General features: G+C 32.2%; 1 protein-coding gene across 12 annotated transcripts in view; it reads left to right on the top strand.

Moving 5' to 3' along the window:
- The window catches only part of LOC144312683 (uncharacterized), a 2041845-nt gene that overhangs the window by 291232 nt on the left and 1729301 nt on the right, over positions 1-21312 (top strand). For 4 of the 12 annotated variants that reach the window (XR_013378225.1, XR_013378223.1, XR_013378227.1 and 1 more), the window contains exons 1-2: positions 16568-16661; positions 17953-18077. The exons of 7 other annotated variants lie outside the window; for them this stretch is intronic. Coding sequence is in view for 1 of the 5 variants with exons in the window: in XM_077895609.1 (XP_077751735.1) it covers positions 4869-4877 (9 nt within the window). In the remaining 4 variants the exon portion in view is untranslated. Of the gene's footprint in view, positions 1-4868; positions 5017-16567; positions 16662-17952; positions 18078-21312 lie in introns of those variants that run through there. One more of the 12 variants, XM_077895609.1, reaches the window with a different exon arrangement.

Below are 21312 nucleotides of genomic sequence, written 5' to 3'. Positions count from 1 at the left end.
GAGAGACAAGCCCAAAGTAAGAAGGATCACCTGTGCTCCTCTACTGACCAATATCACCTGTGCTCCTCCATTGACCAATATTCTATTCTTAAATCCAGATGCCCTCAAAAGCATTGCTAAACCTCTTAGCAATCCCCACATACATGGTAAATGACCACAAGGGAAAAGCAATCCTCAAATATTTGGCACATTGCTTAGAAATTCATTATTTCCCCATGTCCTGCCCATGGTATCCTGAGGGAAATATAAATATCTATATATAATATAATAAATATAATGGATATTTTATATAACACATAAATATATATCTGTATGTGAAATATATATATATATGTATATATATAAAAGGATATATACATATATCCTTTTTTCCAGCTTTTCTTATTGTGCTCATTATACGGATTGTTCTAAATCACCTGAGTCAAGAGATGTTATAGTTTATATTACCTTCTGAATTAAAGAAAATTATTTCAATTCATACAAGGTCCCGAGCCAATGTCTGCAGCTATCATTAGCGAGTAAACTTTCTGATAGCCCGGTAGATTTTTGTGTTTTGTTTTGTTTTGACTATTATCTATTGATAAGACCCAATGTCTAATTCCCACATTTAGCTCAAATATTATTTAAGATGCAGGGCTTTCAGGAAACCCTGGGTGGCTCAGTCATTCAAAGCATCTCCCTTCAGTTCAGGTCATCATCCTAGGGTCCAGAGATTAAGCCCCACAACTGGCTCCCTGCTCAGTGGGGAAACTGCTTCTCCCCCTGCTTTTTCCCCTCCCCCTTCACTCTTGCACCCTCTCTCCCATAAATAAATAAAATCTTAAAAGAAAAAAGGAAGCAAGGAAGTTCAGTTCAAGGAAGAACCATAGAAAGAAAGTAACTGTGGTTTTAATAGAAATGAAAAGATCAGAATACAAAAAATAGTAGAAGAATACATAAAATCTAAATATGAAAATATATCCAGGATGGTTGGTTATCATAAATAATATGATAATAATAAGTAATAAGAAGTCAAGAACCAGTTAATCCCTAGAATAGTGTACTGCGTCAAGTCATTCTAAAGTATAAAAGTCAATTTTTTGAAAGTTTAAATTGAAGCTGGTTCCAGAAAGAACCAATTTAAGTTTTTGCCTTTTACTTTGCTGTTTCACAAATTTGTAGATTACAGTCAAGTCAAAAACCTATTCAAGAATATACACAGGAATGTGGAGATTTCCACACTTAAGTTTGAGTAGATTCAGTTTTCCAAACATACTAAATTACCAGACTGTTTAATATGCCGTGATTTTTGTTTTTTTGTCATAAAATGATACTTTATTACATTATAATTTATATATCTTACGATTGGCTTTTACTTTACTACTTTATTATTTATTTTTATTTTATAATTTTTATCTTAAAAATAAGTCAGGACTACCTGTTAGCTACTGGCCATACTACACATGGCTACTATACATTCACTTTGAGTCCTTTCAAGGGGACACATTAATACAATAAAGAACAGATGAGTGAGCATATGGTTTGTTAAATCATGTTTATAATATTTAGATCTAGATCACATTTAAGTAAAGGGTCAATGGCACATGAATTGGAAACTCTGATTTAACACTTTTTAGTAGTAAGAGGTTAGGGGCATTAATTATTAACAGTGTGAACAGAAAAGCCACGTGCCATGAAACAAATAAATATAATCACTAAAATGTTAAAACACAACACTGCATAAGAAGGTTGCACGTTTCAAAAATATGTTTAATGCTTCTATGAAATACATACCAGATGGCCACAATTGCTTTAAATCCATGACAGATATAAAAGTATTTCTCAATCTAGGATATATGGACAGCATAAAACATGAGTGGACAACAGTTAATACAGATATTATAAAAATATTTATATCCTAGCAGAATAGCTATTTTTACATCTTTTTAGAAAAACTTCCTATATTTTATATAGTTTGGAAGGTTCATGTATATCAATGAAAATGGATAAAATTTTTATGATACATACTATTTGGAGATGAGTCCGTTAGAAAGCATTGCCCCAATACCATTTGGCCGTTGAAAATATACTGTATTTCCCAAGTATATTTCTCCGAATATGGAAAACTTTGTGATTGTAAGATAAGTGTGTCAGTACCAAATAATATCACGTTCAATGGGTATTTTTTTATTCTTTTTGATCAACAGAATAATCCCAGATAAAGTCTAGAGGCTATAAGAAGTCAAACATATAACTGCCTATAAAGCCAAGATAGCAGATAATATAAAAATTATCTGTGGCATATTTCCTGTAAAATTTATTTCTACTTAAGGTGTCTGCCACAGCATTTGCACAATTCATTGTAATAGTAGTAATTATATAGATAATAATCATACTACTGTGAACGCTTGGCAGATATTAAAAGTTTCAATATTAGCTTGTCACACATCCTTCTCCAAAGTTCAACTTCTCATCAGCTATATCAGTTTTTCTTTATTTTCCCATCCCACTATTCACAGTGCTTAAGAATATATGAGGAATCATAAGAAACTTTTAAAAAGTGTATATTTGCATGAAATATATTTAGCAAATAAATGTATACTTGATACCCTTCTTGAAGAATCACAATTCAAATTACTATATTAAAATCTTCATAAAATACTCTAGTGAAAACTTCTATTTAGTGTGGTCTAAGTGCAAATGCACTTTCTTATACAACCCTTTTTCCATACCACATAATTTCAAATATGTTAACATAGTTTCATATTCTAGTGCTTTATAAAGCACAGGTGGGGAATATTACCTTTGGCTTGTAAAACTTTTACTTATGTCTACACTTAGAATTGCTATTCATTCATCATATGCATAGCAATTTCCTGGATAAATGTTTTCCAGCTCTTTTCTAAATTACCAAATTCAGATTGTTATGGTCTACTCCAGTTCTAGCCAATCCCCAACATGGAAGTAGGACCAGGTAATATCCATTTTATTAGATGAATCTAATCTAAAAAATACTAATGTAGATCCTTAAGACTTGTAAAGACACTTTTACATGCTTTCTTCACACTGCACATTAGAGAATGGAAATCAATTTGGAGGACTGTGATCATCAAAAGAGTTACCAATAAACCAAGGGCACAATAGAAATAAATTTAAAAAAAAAAAGATAGGCCTAGGGAAACAAGGATTAATTAAAAGAAATCTAGGTTGATAGAATTCCCATGTAAAGAATGAATATAACACCAATGTCAATTAATCTGGTAGGAAATAGCATGAAGAAGAAAAGTGATTTCCAGAGAATAACACCATGGTCAATGAGTGGGAAAAGGGATTTAGAGGGGATGGTTACCAGGGAAATTGGAACACCGGTACATTAAGTCTTCAGCTTCTTAGTTACCAGGACAAGGGATAGAAATCTAAAGACAGATATTGGTGTAAGATTTCTTTTTTGGGATGTTGAGTTCAGTGAAACTTGTTGGGTAAAACTGTGTTACCAGTGATGTAGTTTAGAGGTTAAATTGCTGGTAATTTTTAATTTCAATATAAATCATATTAAAATAGAAGAGCATAGAAACTGGTACAAATGTACCTCATGAGGTCACTTCTAGGTCTTACTACAGAAGGACAAATAGGCACAAGCATGTCTACCTATTCTCTTTTGAGGTAGGAGTTCATGGTATACTATTCAATGGTAGAGGTTCTTTGGAAGAAAGGTATGGCTAGCACATCTATAATGGTTATTTAATTAATTAAATGGATAGCATAATTATGGAAACCAGATGTGTCATCACTTAAGATCTAATTTCTCTTGGATATTAAGTTATCCTTGAGAAGTGACTACACCTGATTGATTTTTCTTGGAGAAATCCTGCAAACAATGTGTTAATAGCAGCCAGGATTTCCAGGGAGAATATCAGCTTCTCAAGTCTCATCACCTCTACCTGTTTGTTTCTTCCTGTTCCTCTGAGTCTCCTCCCATAGTTACCTCTACTTCAATGTTAGAGTCCCTTAGACTTGGCATCTCCCCAGTTCTCAGAAACCTAGGCCCTTGGAAAGGGAGAAAGAGAGGGACTGAGATGGAAATTGTGCTTCTTCTGGGTACATAGTGGATGTTCAATGCATTTTAATTGAATGAATTAATTTATAAAGCTGTGACTGAGTCGCTATCATTAGGACATTTATTTACTCATCAAAAGTGATGGGGAGATCCCTGGGTAGCTCAGCAGTTTAGTGGTGCCTTCAGCCCAGGGCCTGATCCTGGGGACCAGGGATCAAATACCACGTTGGCCTCCCTGCATGGAGCCTGCTTCTCCCTCTGCCTGTGTCTTTGACTCTCTGTCTCTCTGTCTCTCTCTCTCTCTGTCTCTCTTTCTGTCTCTCGTGAATACATAAATAAAATCTTTATAAGAAATGATGGGAATTCCCTTAGATTTATTAATAAAGAGGGGTCAAAGCTACAGATGATCAGATTAACAAGGGAGTCCAGATGGTATCTTGTTTTGTTTTGATATTATTTTTTGATGAAAAAATTCCAGATTTCTCTAATTTATCTCAGGCAATTTTAAAAAGAAAATAAAAGCCTCAAATAAATGAAACAAAACAATTTTAACATCTCTACATGTATTAGAGAGATATCCCTTAAATTCTGTTTTCCTGTGGATATTTTTATTAAATATGGAATCTTAATATTAGCTGGATTTTAGGTAATCTTGCCTTTTATGAATATTTTTCAGAGATTTAACCAGATTACTGCCCCTCATGCCAAGGTAAAGGGAATCTTCATTAAAATTAGAAGAGATTTGCAATATCTTAGGAATGCCATTGGTCATTTTTAAATTTACTCTGGGTATAATATACATAATTTTCTTTTTCTTTCTTCTCATTTTCAGGATGGATAGGCCTGAGTTTACCCCAAGGCTGGGAAACCAAGCAGAAACACTTGATTTGTTCATTTACCTTCAAAATTTCAATGATACAGCATTCTGACTCAAATGGGGCATGTTATAAAGTTTTGGGATTTTTAAAAAATTAACTATAAAGCATTATTTCATTAGAGTATTCCTATAATGTAAAATATCTTTGTAAAACTCCTTTCTTCAATTATACAGTATAATAAAACAAATTTACAGTATGGGAAACAAATTTTGACTTGATTCTTTGTAAAGCATGAACTTGGGACTATAAGTAAAAAACATTATGTATAGTTGTAAGTCATATTAATATTGAGCCAACATAATCATTTCTACTTTTTCTTTTGAAAAATGCTTCAGAGGTCAATGAATTTTCTAATATCTGAATTTTAGGTTGAAGATTCTCTTCCATAGACAGTAATGTTAATTTTAGAAATAGATTTTATAGACATACTATGCACTGAATACATATAAAATTCTTCTAGGCAAGCATTAATTTTGTAGCAAGAACTTAAAGCATTGATTAGCCAAATTACGAATGCAGAAAACAATGAATCCAAAAATCTGTTCCTATTATTGTTAAAACAACAACAACAACAACAACTAGAAATACTTTTCTGGGTTGCCTGAATTAACTACTATATAAACAGCCAGAATTCATAATTTTTAGTGGATCAGTATTTCACAGTATGTTTTATTTTATATTATCAAGCAATTGTCAGACAGGTAGAAAGAATCACCAAGTGCTATTTTTCCAAATTTAGTTGCTTTTTTCTTTTGAATACTTGAGTTGAGATTATCTTTTCCTGTCAAAATGATCATCTTCCTACAAAGGAAAATAAGCACAATTATGATCATCATTAATGTTGATTTTTATTTTAGTCAAAATGTATCAATATTATCTAGCACAAGAGAGCAGATAATTATCAATGAAGAGTTTAAAAAAGGAAAACGAAAATATAACTAAATAGAAGCGATTAGCATTAAGAAATGCAAAGGGAAATATTATAGTAATAAAGTAGATGTGAATCATGTGTAAAACTAAATACCCCGAGGATCCCTGGGTGGCTCAGCAGTTTAGCGCCTGCCTTTGGCCCAGGGCACCAACCTAGAGTCCCGGGATCCAGTCCCACGTCGGGCTCCAGTCATGGAGCCTGCTTCTCCCTCCTCCTCCTGTGCCTGTGTCTCTGCCCCCCCCCCCCCCCCGTCTATCATAAATAAATAAATAAATAAATAAATAAATAAATAAATAAATAAATCTTAAAACAACAAAACACAACAAAAACTAAATACCCCAAAATATATTTACTGAAAAATTATAATTTTTTCATTCTGAAGCATCTCTTAATCCAGTGCTTCTTAACACTTAATATGAACTCATATCCTCTGGGGCATCTTGCTAAAATGCAAATACAGATTCCATCGGTCTGGGTGGGAGCCTGAGATTCCAGTCAAACATTGTTGACATGCTGATCTCTGCATAACACTTTGAATAACAACAGTTTGTAAAACAACTTGAAAACTCAATTCAAAAATGTGTTGTATGATACACAAGATTAAGTACAAAGATCATAACTAGTTAAATGAAAGAGACAAAACAAAATTTTAGGATTGTAATAAAAATATATAAGAACATAGTAAACATCGAAATACTAATATGCAAATTTTATACATTGTGCTACTGAATTGCTACTCAATATTTACAGAGAATAAAAAATTGAGGACAAATGCTTGTGGACCTCTTAAAGGATGAGGCATTGAGCATCTGATTTTTATTTCAATCATTCTTCATCCGGCTTCCAAGGATGAACTTCAAAGTGTTTGTAGTTTCCCCAAAAATATTTGAAGGATTGCATCATGACTATGTGTGCCATTTTTTAGGGGAGAAGGACCATAGATCCCAGATGTTAGTGACTATAACAAAAAGATTCTGAAAAGATTCTGAAGTCTGATTACTCATTTGCGAACTTCAGGAAGAAAATAAGTGGCTGTAGCACCGGAATCATATCTATATCTATCTATACAAATACACATATGCAGTATACACACATGTAAACACATATATACATATGCATATATGCATATACACACATACACAGACAAACATACTATGCTAATAATTTATAACGGGAAGTTAGGGGTAGTAGGAGTAATTATGTGGGATAAAGCTTTTACTTACCTTAAAATTAATTTAAAAATTGTTCAAGAAAAAATGAGTATCTCAAAAGTCACCTATCATAAGCTATGGTCACAATACGGCTGATGACAATATAATTTCAGTATAAACTCTCCTATTTGCAATAGGCAGCATTTCATATATATCATATTGTCAAAATTTCAAATATGTATATAAATACAACTTAAATATGTATTAATTTTAAGATCCCTATAGGGGACAGTCTTGTTATTAATACAGTGAAGAGCAGATGCTGTAGCATATGGCATACTAACTCATATTTATGTTAATTTTATGTAAATAGGATTTTAATACAGCAACATTAATCTGTTGTTGCTTTGGTTTTCTGATATATCACTTTCCTCTGTTTTTGGATGAGATTAATGTAGGTAGTTTAGACTTTCTGAAAAAAGTCTCTTTTTAGCAATGTAAAGAGTAACAAATTCCTTAATCTTTAACACACATATTTAAATAGAATGTCAGATCCATAAAGAAACTAAGAATTTATCTAAATCTTGTTCTCATGCTCAATTGAAGCAGATTTTTTAAAAATACAAATGAGAAACAACATGGTATCAGTGGAGAAAATAAACATAAGTTTTATTTCAGCTAAATAGCTATCATTTGTGTAGGTAAAATAGATTGGAGGGAAAACATCTCTAAATTCTGTTCTTAACTTGGGGTTGCTATTACAGGTATGTATATATTTCACCTTTTTAGAAGTTAAATTATTAAGTGGACACTTTTTATTAAGGAGATTCTGGTTATTTTTAAGGTCTGTTTATTTGATTTTATGTTATAAGCACAAAAATATACGCAGTTTTTTAATATATATATAGAATATATACATGTATATATATATATACATGTGTGCATGTGTGTATTTAATAGTAATGGAACTTCAAAAATTACTTCTTAATTGACATATAATTGATATATAACATTATATGTTTTAGATGTGCATTGTATTAGTTTAGGTGATTGGATATATGTGTATATTGTAAAATGATCACAAGTCTAATTAACATCCATCACCACACATTATTATAATTTTTTTCTTGGGTTGAGAATTTTAAGATCTACTCTATTAGCAACATTCAGATACGCAATCCAGTGTTGTTCCCTATGGTCACTATGCTGTATACTACATCTCCAGGACTTATTCATCTTATAACTGAAAGCTTGTATCCTTTGACCCCCTTCACCCATTTTGCCAATATTCCAACACCCTCCTCTGATAACCAACAATCTGATGGATCTATGAGTTCAGGATTTTACTTTTTTTTTTTAAATCTCAAGTATAATTGATATCTTACAGTGTTTGTCTTTTTCTGATATTTCAGTTAGCATATTACCTTCAGTATTTTTTATTATTAAAGTTTTAAGAGTAGAAATATAATACTTCACATCTTAATAGATGAAATATAACAGAGGAAATTTACCTCTTCAGTTTAGTCAGAATTATATTAACATTATACTGAAAGAAGGTATTAAATAGACTATTTGATACTACTTTGATATTTATTACAAATTAATGATGATTTATATTAAATTAACATTGAGTTTTAACTATTTCAAGTTATATTATGAATTATAATATTATTATACAACATTTAACATATCTTTAATGTGATACTTAAGTATCTTTAAAAATATTTAAACAGAAAATGAGTCACCTAAATCTCATGTCTGTAATAAAATTTTATTAGTTTTGTGATCTGGATTTATAGGAGTCTGGGAAAGAAATTGCTTATCTTTGCCCACTTAAAAATAATTATTTTTAACATGTTTAACAGGCATTGTTTTTAAAAGGTCAGTTTTATATTTATGTAGCTATGAGGTAGAAATATATGCTATTTTATTTTTGTGGTTTGATCAACTCAACCAAGACCAAATCAGATTTTTAAAAATATAGAATTCTAGTCCAAAATGAGGAATTAATGTAATTTAATCCAGTATATAGTCAATTTCCATAAATAAGGCAAGCTTGTAGTGATTTAAATATTGGAATGACATTTTTGTGGGCAATTGATGGATATTTGAATAAGGACCAAACACTGTTATAGGATAGAATGACACTAAGCCCAATTTATGGATAAATCTAAATTTCAACAAGTTGTTTTAAATCTTCTTTTGGACTCATTTGTTATGCATATGAAATCTTTTTGTGTGTGGAAGAAGTTTATATAAAACTGTATTTAAAATGCATGCTTAAAATGAAAACTTTTGTTATTTGATAATATGAGGCATTATGATATAAAATACTCCTAGGATGATTCAGAAGAAAATATCACTAGTAGTCAGCCTAATGTTGAAATTTAATTAAAGGGTCAGATTATGTTTGTCATGATTTAAGCAGAATGCATTGTTTAATGAAATATTTGAGGTGGGAACAATTTTAACAGAGAAAGTATGTGTCTTTTCACATGACTTCATACTGTCTTTATAAAGCAATGTTTTCCTGACTATTGAAATTACCATTTAAAGGATAAATCTAGATTTCTTGTAAATATTGAGGTTAATGATGGCTGCTATCTCACAGAAAGAGTTTCAATTTCTGAAATCTAACTGCACTTGTGACATATGCCGAAGTAGGTAAAATCCCACAGCTGGAATCCTGTATTCTTCTAAAAGCCAAGCCATTCTTTGTAATTGTGATAAATATTCAATTCATTTGTTTAAAAAAAACATGTGATGCCCTAAATTTAAGTAGAAAGTCATAGGATATCTCATCCTACCTCATAACATGTAAAATTTTCTGCAGTTGACAGTGACATACCTCACACAAAGAAACAATTGATTTTACTTGGGGTGTTTAAAATTTGGCACCATGAATGCCATTCTTGTCCATGGATTGTCACTGCAGCCTGCTGACAATGTTTTTGGGGTGCTTTTTATGTTTTAAACAAAAAATCCAAAATACCAAAGAGAATCCAGAAGTTCTGCTGTACATGTATAAAATCCTGAACACCTGAAACAAAAAATAATTTCTTGACAGATATATATTCATGACATTTAATTTGGGAAATGACAAAAAGTGCATAGGCAGGAAGTAAAGCATATGTAATATCCTAAGTTATCAAATAAATGTGTTGCTAAATGGTATACAATAACAACAAAAATATGAATCCTTGTTAAATGATTGGACATTTTATTTAAGGGAGAACTGTCACTTTGAAAGGTCAATAAATTCTTTTTATTCTCAAAATCTGTGGTCATTGGGATGTCCTGGGAATTTACAATCCAGCCACAGTGAAAGGACAACTCGTCATCATCAGGAGAATACGATCAGATCATATATCTTTACTTGACAAGAGCTGGCAATTTAATCTGACAAGATTCTTGCCAATGAGGACAGCTTTAGGAGTTCCACTGCTGTGGTAAAGATTTGACATGTCATTGAGGGATGTTGTGCAGAAGTCTGACAATAAACTGGGACTTGCTAATGCAGTTTAGGATTGCTGTAAAAATTTATTAGAAACCAGAGACTGTAAAATCACTATACTTCTTCAGAACTGTTTTTCTTTCCCTTGCTGAATATTTATGTGATGTTTAATGCACAGCACATGTTTTAAAACTTGTTTCCTGATGGTGTAAAAGAAGTCTATTATAATGCACATGAAATTGCACAAAATTCAATTAAATGCATGAGAGAGTAAGTAGAATGTCCACCTGTAAGCCCATTTTGACAAGAGTTTTTTCATCGATGGTTTTGGTGTCTGTAAATTTAAGGGGTTTCAGTCATGGCACTTATGTTTTAAGAAACAAAAGATATTTACATTCATTGGGGGATTCATTAAACAGAACTTAAAACCGTATATGACCTGGAGTAGCAGCATTCTATGTATTTTTTTTAGAGGGGATGGAGAGAAAAATCTAACTGGGAAGCTACTATTAATTGTCAATGCAATTGTGGCTGCTATGTGATTCTATATAATCCATATTAAGTCACTGCAGGAAAACAAAAAAAAGCAAAGTAGACACAATACAATTCTGTGTCTGATTTTTGCAGTGTGCCAGCACCCTAAAAGGTGTTTCCAGATAATTATGTGGCTCAACTAATACCTAAATGTAAATAAGAAAATACCATACCTTTTCATAGCTCCAGATATGTTCAAACTACAACTTAAAGTAAGTGAGAACATTGATAACAATCAACAAATAAGACTAAACTTGCCACCCAACCTTCACTGCATACCTATCATATTAAGGCAATCTGCTAGCTGCTATGGGAATGCAACCATAAGAGACACAGTCAAAAATATGTAGCACAAACAAGTACTTAGGAGTTTAAGAATGCTATATCCTGAGAGATATAACCTCAAGGTGACTGGCCAGCATGAAAGCGTAATTAAAGGAAGACATATATTGATTTGAAATTTCTCCACCTTACCTCCCAAGTGTACTTTAGGATCATAGAGCTATCTCTCACCTGATAAATCCGTTGTATGAATTTACTCAAACAGCTGTAACCATTTTATTTTCTGCTATCTATTTATGCAATCTTTTCCCAACCTCTTCAGTAAAGGATAAAGCTCATTCTGGCTGTCCTCAACAGGAGTCCTTAACTCTGTATCACTTCTCTCTGCCACATGTACCTGGGGAGAGGTGTATGAGACTATTTGGGAGGAAAGAATCACATTGGTAGCACTCAGAAATGGTTGAGAGACTGACAGGACGATCCAGCATTCCAGCACAGAGAATATAATTTGGCAGTCAATCCGTCATTGCTTTATTCCCATTTAAGAATGGAGCGATTTTTGCCTTGAGGATTGTGACTGCTCACTGAGTTGCATTTCAGACTTTGCTGCATTTCCTCTGCATTCTGCAGACTTGGCACTCTGATTCCACTTCACACTAATTGTGATTGCTGACTCGTGCCTGGATGGGAGGCTGCCAAAAGGGCAGGTATCCCAGAGAGACATCATTACCCAGGTTGGCAAATACCTGAGAGCCCTATTTAATGATATGATCTTATTTTACAACAAGGAGCAGGCTTCCAGTCTCACAGCATTGGTTCCTGGCCGTAATATTGTCTGTATAAAAACCTTTCATATTCTTTTGCAAAATAAAAAGAAATAAACCATGGGGAGATAGATCAATGGTAGATGATCAGATACCTGAAAAGAGTTGGAAAGATATGAATAGCTCTAGGGTAAACATATTTATCTAATTGCTGAAGAATAAAAGTTGATGCCTTGCCTAGAATTACTTATGAAATTATATACATAGAAATAGCTTTCTATAGAGAGAGTCAGGACTCTTTTTTTTTTTTTTTTTTTTTTTTTACCAGACTTGCTCAGATATTCATTCTGGAATTGAGGTCACTGCTAAGTCATTGAAAACTAGATGGAATGAGTATAACAGGGTACAGAGGATCTTTGTAGCACCCAGCAGGATACACAGGACAGTCTTTATATTCAGTGTTATGTTTTAGTGCTGCGTGTTGAAAAGACCAACATGCTAACATGCTCTACCTTTGCTTTATTTGCATCATTTTTTAAGATGAACAATTAACATATGTATATGGAAGAAAGAAAGATAGAAAGCCTAACAATGTAATGAAAGATAAGTTCTCCTTACTCAGATTCCAATTCGCAACCATTGTTAAAAATTATTTTTGAAAAAAAAAATTATTTTTGTATATTTTGAAAACTGTCTACACATGCAAACATAAATATGTGGGTATAGGTACAAAAACACTTTTTTTAAAGATTTTATTTTACTATTTTATTTTATTTATTTTATTTTATTTTATTTGAAAGAGAGCCAGAGAGAGAGAAAGCACAAGCAGGGAGAGGAAGAATGAGAGAGAGGAGCAGACTCCCCCCTGAACAGGGAGCCCAGTGTGGGGTTTGATCTCAGGATCCTGGGATCATGACCTGAGCCAAATGCAGATGCTTAATCAACTGAGCCTCCCAGGCGCCCTCGGGAACACTTTTCTAAAATACATTCCTCAAAGCAGAATATATACACCATTTATTTTATTTTTGCAGCAATTGTATATAGCAACACACAGATTATTGGGTTTCTTTTGAATAACTGAAGAGTAACATAATGCTCTATTATATTCATTTGTCCCAATTTCATTATGCCCTTAAGGACATTAATTATTCCCACTTCCGAAAAAATGAATAGTCTTGTACAAACTTCTGTATATTTAAAGAAGACAATCAGTTGGATTAATTCCTGGAAACAAAATTACTGGCCAATGATTTGATTATTTACATTTTTGAAATTTATTAAATCACTCTCAAAAAATTGTCTCAATTAACAGTTGCCACAATACGTATGGGAAAGTGTCTTACTTTTTTATACTCTTGCTAATGCTGTGTATTTTCAAACTTTTCCAACTTTACCTTTTTCAACTTGGTAGGCAAAAAGTGGAATCTCATTTACATTTTTTAAAATGCCAAGCTAATGGGTGAATATAAGAATTTTAACAACATTTTAATATGGGTGAATCAAGCACATCTTTCAGCTGCAAAAGTTAAGAGACCCCATTTCAAATTCACAAAATTGTTCACTATGTTAGTGATTATGCATGTGACTCTCTTTTAATCACATTAAATTAACCAGCATATAGGTTTTATTTTAATAGACACTAATTAAAGATCACCAACTAAACTTATTGTGGATAATCATGGTTTTGAAAATTAATGGTTAAAAAAGGGGAAAATTTTTAAAAGATTCTAGGCAGATAATTACACTCAATTTAAATCAATCTTTAGTGTGATAACTTAAGTATCTAGCTGCAGGCAAGTATTATGGCAATAGGATTTTTATAGTACAGATCCTGAAGTGTCGAAAAATTTCAACTCAGAACATTTGAAAACAATAAAAGATTTCTTTATTGTGAAACTACGGTTGTTTGATCACAAAGGTAAATTTTTACAATAACAACAGTATCATAACCATTCATAAATCTATAAGTATTCAATTTTTAAAACCAAAATACTTGATAAATATCTAATATACCAATTTAGTTGCTAAGGTATCCTTTTTTTTAAATTTTTTTAAGGTATCCTTTTAAACTATGTCAATCATGTAAATTATTTTTTAGTCCATGATGCACCTCAAAGTTTGACTCTTACTTTTTCCAGACATTTAACTCAGAAAATATACCTTTACTTACTAGTTAAATCTCATCTATAGTATTCTAATCAGTTAGAAGGAGGCAAAGTTAGTAGAGGCAAAGAAAGGCAAAAGAAACAGCTTAACTTCTATAGAGGGCAAAACCTTACATAATACCATTCTGTAATCTTTTATTTGTGGCACATTTTAATCTTTCATTACTGAAAATGTTCTTCTTGTCCCTTTTTTTCCTAATTTTTGGGATCCTAGTTTAGGAATAAAGCCCATATTTCTTAAAACAGTCAACTTCACATTTTTAGAAGGTAAAACTCTTGCCAGGCAAGAGTATTGATACTTTATGTGGAAAGCATCAGATTCTCAATTTCCCCATCTGCTGTCTCATGCTCTCTTACAATTTTATTTCTTAAATAAAAAGTTCATTTACTTTAAACTACTGGATAGGGAGGATAATCTTAAACTATCAATTTATAAATAAATAACAGATATAAAGAAGCCTTGTATCCTAATTCATGTTAGTGTTACTGTGAAAGGATATTTATTAGAAACAATTTTTGTTGTTTCTTTATACCTGGTAAATTACTATCTAAGGTTTTGAATTTAAAATTACAAAATACAGTGACAAGCAACTTTAAAACATAAATATCTTACATATAATGTGTTTTTCATTCACCTTCCATGTCCCATAGAGAAATGTGATCCAGGCTGTCTGGCCCTCTAACAAACTGTCTGTTTGAAACACAGAGTTAATTGGACATTGTGAGAAGGGAAAAGAGAGATTGGAGAATGAGCATTTTGCTACCTCTGTCTGGAGGTGATACACATGATTTCAAATGAAATTTGATTAGCTAGAACATCACATAGGTGTTTTCAATGTTCACAAGCCCCAATGTCTCCCATTGTAGATGAACATAAAGTAATGTTTATACAATATATTATTTCCAGCAGAGAAATTAAATAAGTTGTATCAGCAACAGGTGAACCTTAGCAATATCATATTAAGTGAAGGTCTCAAACAACTAAATATAGCATGATGTCCTTTATATAAGTTCAAAAATTTAAGAACAACAAATTGAAACACGAATACAATATTATTGAAATACAAAGACAATATCCATAAGTGCAGCAGACTGTATTAAAAGGAGAAGAAGAAAATGGCCAACATGATTTTGGGTCATGGAGTGTAGTTCACAGGTATGTACTACATTATTAAAAATAGCTAACTAATTAGTAATGAGAAGATGTGAATCAAGAATTATATGTTAATACAATCTGTGAATCTAGGCAATTAAATAATTAATAAAACACAAAGTTATATTATGCTTAATATAATAATTTGCATAATTTTAGTAATACCTTAAATAAAACTTTAATATTTAATAATAATTTAATTTTTGGAAAGAATTTTCATAAATACAAAAAAGGGGCCCTGATTTCACAAGTATTTATTTATTTCTGTTTAAAAATGGAATTTTAAATTAACTATAAGCTCAACATGAGTTAGTTGAATACCATAGCTCTGTTTTGAAAGGTTAAAGTGAATTCTGTGAAATGAAGATTTGTAGCATTCCTCTTGATAAGGTCCTTCCAGTCAAATCACTCTGCCTAGTATGTGTTAAACTCATAATAAATGAACCATTATTACCAATTTGATAGTTTCCTACCATTTTTCTGGAATTCAGATGATAAGGTTTACACAAATCACTGTTATGTACAAGATAGTAAATGAAACCAAATAAATTTGCTTTGAAAAGATTTATAGACTAGGGTAGGATACTTTGGGATGGGGTAGGGAGGAGTCTAGGGATTAACATGATTTTTTTAAATATGTTAAAGTATTATGATTTAATAGAAAGGTTAGAATTATTTAGGGTGGCCTGAAAGAACACAATTAGGACCAGCTTTTGGAAATTACAGAAAAGCAAAGTTAAGTTTAGAATCAAATTTTTTTTCTAACTAACTAGCTGTCCAATTCCATAATAAATCATTCTATAAGGATGTATTTTATAATAAAAAATAATACAACAAAAGAGTCATGACTTTTTAATATAGATCCCAACCCTGGGTAATAAGTCACCTATATATCCCTTTCATTCTGTAATATTTAATGATAGAAAATAAAGATGTAAAAATTAACAGACTACTATTTCCTCCAATAAGGATATAGATTCTTATTGATTGAGTACTGTATTAGTTTCCTGTAAATCATGTAAAAAATACCACATACTTCCTGGCTTAAAACAAAAAAAATATATATATTCTCTCAAAATTCTTGAGACCAGATATCAGAAATCAGTTTTACCACACTGAAATCTAAGTTCTGATAGGGCTCCATCCAGAAGCTCTGCAAGAGAATCTTTGCTTTCCTCTTCTAACTTCTGGTACCTACCAACATTCTTTGCTTTGTGACCACATCACTCCAATCTCTGGCTCTTTGGTCCCCTTGTCTTCTTTTCTGTTGTCAAGTCTACCTCTGCATCTCTTGTATAAACACAATTATGATGGTATTTAAGGATAATGTCCTATCTCAAAATTCTTGATGAATCTCATCTATTAAGTCTTTTTTTTTTCCATAAAAGGTAACATTCACTGATTTCATGGACTAGACAGTGCATATTTTGTGGGCAGTAATTAGTCTAGCATCGGTACCTTCAACTTGAAATAGTTTATTTGGTCATCTCTCTTTACTGATCATGCCAACATTTATAAAGACCAAAATCAATTTCCATGTCATTATAATATAACTTTCCTAGAGAGGTAGAATGGACTATTACACTCCACAATTCTTATTAGTCTGGGGAGGATGCAGTTTTTATGACATCTTTTTTTTTCTTCATGATTTACAGTGTAAACCAAGGATCAGCAAACCTTAGTGCATGTGCCACATGTAGCCGCTGCTTGTTTTTGTATGGTCCTCAAGAATATAGTTTGTACATTTGGGTGCCTGGCTGGTGCAATCAGTTAAGCGTCTGACACTTAGTTCCAGCTCAGGTCATAAGCTCCGGATTTTGCGATCAAACCCCATCTAGGGCTCCACACTCAGCATGAAATCTGCTTTAGATCGTCTCTTCCTCTTCCTCTTCCCCTCCTACTCATGCTCTCTCTCTCTCTCTCTCTCTAAAATAAATGAGTAAATCTTTAAAAAAGGGATGATTTTTAAGGCAGCCCAGGTGGCTCAGCGGTTTAGCGCCGCATTTGGCCAGGGGCCTGATCCTGGAGACCTGGGATGGAGTCCCACGTCGGGCTCCCTGCGTGGAGCCTGCTTCTCTCTCTGCCTGTGTCTTTGCCACTCTCTGTGTCTCTGTCTCTCATGAATAAATAAAAATCTTTTAAAAAGGATGATTTTTACGTTTTTAAATGGTCATAAAATAAAAAGAATATTTCAGGACACAAGGCAAATCCATAGATCTCAAAATTTTAGGTCAATAATAAAGTTTTACTTGAACACAGGCATATGCATTCGTTTATCTGTCCATGTCTGCTTTAGAGCTACAATGGCAGAGTTGAGTAGTTGCGACAGAGATCACATAACCCACAAAGCCTAAAATATTTACCATTTCCAGAATAAGTTTTTTGACATAAATGATATTCTCTGAGTCTTCAAACTGCTCTTTATATGTACATATAAACTTTTAGAATATGTTAAAGCAAAACAAAACTTAAGTGGTTGGCTCTTAAAACTGAAGGACTTAGCTTCAATTGAATATTATCTCCATAATACATTAATGAAATCTACTTAAGTGCTCAAAAAAGCCAAAAATTTGTCCTTGTTTTCTGTATTATCCATACCCTGAGGGCGGTGATGGAGAAAATCCTTGCGGGTTTTCGAATGATGGAGGAAGTTTAGGAATAGAAGAAATTGAGAAGATGTAGTCCATACCTCAGAAACAAGACTTGAATAGTGTTACACAAACAAAAAAGTAAGAAGTTCTTTTTCTGTGCTTCCATAACTATTTAGTTGTTTTAGTATACTTTAAGGAAAATCTCTGTCTGCCTATGATCATTCTGAGCTGATAAATTAATAAACAAGATTTAATAGTATGTTCTATGCAATATGAGGATGAGTAGGCAATTCACAGTAAAGCAAGTTATATGACGGCTGCTCAAAAAATTAACCTTTATTAATACATTTGATGAAAGCTTAGTTTGTGCTTTACAGAGTCACAAGTACATGAAACAATAAAATAGGTTTAGAATTGGACTGTACTTGATAAAATAATTTTCATTCCTCAGTGAATTGGCAGACTTTCCACTAATAGTGATAAAAATCTTGCCAAACTAAGACTATCATCAAATTAAATCCTCAAACCAAGTCTATAAACTTTACCATCTTTTTGGTTTCTCTCATGATTTTTAATATATCTCAAATTGGCAGTACAATTTTTTATATATATACATGCATACATACACACATGCATATATGTATACATATACACGTATACATATGAAGATAGATAATGTATATAGTGAAGATATTTGTGTGCATATGTATGCATGTATGTATATCTCATATTAATATGCATACTTATATTAATATGTGTACCTCATGTCTCTGTAGATAAATCATTCATTTACATATCATAGAAGATAAAAAAGAACCCAAGTGTTGAGTGTTAGTTGACCAAAATTATATTTCGAGTTTCTAAATGCCTAATAATCAAGTCTTGTTTCTAAGGCAATGTCATTTGAGGTTTCTGGGAAATATCACTCAGAGTAAAGCCACTACATGATAGTAGTGGTTTTACTCTTTTCATACTTTGCGTCCAAATATCATTCATCACTTAGAATTAATTAGGTATCTGTAGAAATACTGAACCTATTACGTTTTTTAAGTGTATTCTATTTTAATTTAGCTTAGAATATAGATTTTCAAGGATGAATTAGCTGCTATTTTTCAGCTTCTAGTTGACAATGGAATACTATATAGAAGTTGTTCTCCTAACCTTGGTTGTCAGTCACAAGCCTATTTTAATAGGTTTCTTTATTAAATCTGTATCTCACTTTTTTTTTCATTCTATAAATCTATTTGAGAGAGATTTAAAAAAATGTTTGTTTTGGCAAGGAGGAAGTGAAAGAGGTGATAGAAAATCAGATTGAATTTATGCATTTATGTATTTTCTTCATATGAAAAGTATCAATATGCTTAGGGTTAAAGAAAATTGTTTTATTTTGAAAACATTTTTTTCAATTCCCTTTCCATGGTGTGATGTCTTCAGTTATATTTTCTCAATAAATTGGATGCAGCTATCAACATTTCTACGATTCTTAGAGATTAAAAAAAAAGCCAAACTTTTTCCTTAAAAAATTAAGTCATTTTTTTTAATCATCAGCAATAGTGAGTTTTTTTAAAAAAGATTTATTTATTTATTTGAGAGAGAGAGCTTATGTTGAATGAGCTCAGGCAGGGTGGGGGGAAGATAAGGGGAGAGAGAGAAAGACCCAAGTAAACTCTGTGCTAAGCATGCAGCCAGATGTGGGGCTCCATCTCAGGACTCTGAGATCATTACCCGAGCTAAAACCAAGGGTCAGATGCCCAACCAGCTGCACCACCCAGGTGCCTCAATAATGAAAGGATTCTAGCCATCCACAAAGTCACTGGTTGGATGGTTCAATAACAGTAGTCTTTCCTGTTTTACAAACACTAGTTATAGTTTATCGTGTTAACTTTTAACAGAAGGGTACTTTCAAGAGACTGAGTAGATTTTATCTCATGCTTCATTACACTGTATATGTATTGTAAATGATATGTTATTAATTATCACATATGAAGATAATAATTTATATATTCTTTAGAAACTACTACTCAATTATTATATATAACAATACAGATATGTGTGTGTCTTCATTTGTCTTTTCATAATAGTGTTATGAAACATAAACTTTGTCAGAGATCTGGGTCTGTGTCTCAGCTTCCTGTCACCCTTAGACAAATACATTTTCTGAGGTTCAGTTTTACTACCAGTCACATAAAAGGCCAATCACATAAGATTTTCATGATGATTCAAAGCTATGTCAATCAAATATATGTCATAAATTTAGGCTTAAAATTTAGGACTCATCCACTCCTTTTTCTGAACTCTTTATGATTTTAATTATTGTGTTCAAGTTTTTTAAAAGAGCTATAATTACTATTTAATATAAACTTTAAATTTTGATTCCTATATCCTCTGTTGTCTTTTTTTTTAAGATTTTTATTTAGTTGTTCATGAGAGACATAAGCAAAGGAAGAAACAGGCTTCCTGTGGGGAGCCCAATACAGGACTTGATCCCAGGACCCCAAGATCATGTCCTGAGCTGAAGGCAGACGCGCAACCACCGAGCCACCCAGGTGTCCCTATTCTGTGCTGTCTTGACTAAATAACCAATTACCCCTCAAATTATTTTTCTCCTTTTTTTTTCTTTTTAAGCTGGCTCATTAGAGCTAAACAATCTTAAACTAATTCTTATTTATGGTATAAAAAACACATTAGAATATAAAGATCTTGGATATCCTTTAGTCATACTTGTTATGTAAACTCAGTTCAAAACATTTATAATGATTATTCATCGAGACTCTGCTTTTGATGGTCCATCAACAAACAAGTCACCAAATCTGAGGTATGGCATCCAATTTTAGACAGCTCTAAGTATTTGATAGTTTTACTTAGGGAGAGCCAACATACAGCTGCTCTGTGTGACTTTATTCAGCCCATCATTCCATATAAATGCTCCATCACTTGTCCTCTAACTTATTTCTTTTCTGGACTAAACATAAGCCTCATTGTCTCTTGAATGAAAGCAGTTTGCATCTTTGTCCTTACAGGAGTCCCTATCACTATTACTGAGCCAGAAATTGTACAAGTATTTATTCTCTCATTTAATGATCACATTAATTCTAATGGTGGGTACTATCATCACCTTACCCACACACATTATTTTAGGTCACAGATGCAAAAACAAACAAATTAAACAAAATCGCAAGATGACCCAAATTACACAGCCAATATGAACTAAACCATGGCAACATAGTCTGTTGGCCAAACTGTTAAGCATTACAGTCACATGGATGAGATCAATTTTATAGATATTCTTTGTATAAAATAATAAAATAAAAACACATTCCTAATATGATTTCACCAAAGCAAAGGACTTCACTTGTTTTGTCCTGAGCACCCT

The sequence above is a fragment of the Canis aureus genome, chromosome 4 (genome assembly GCF_053574225.1).
Source record: "Canis aureus isolate CA01 chromosome 4, VMU_Caureus_v.1.0, whole genome shotgun sequence".
In the NCBI taxonomy this organism is placed as follows: domain Eukaryota; kingdom Metazoa; phylum Chordata; class Mammalia; order Carnivora; family Canidae; genus Canis; species Canis aureus.
This window is presented reverse-complemented; position numbering and strand designations above follow the sequence as displayed.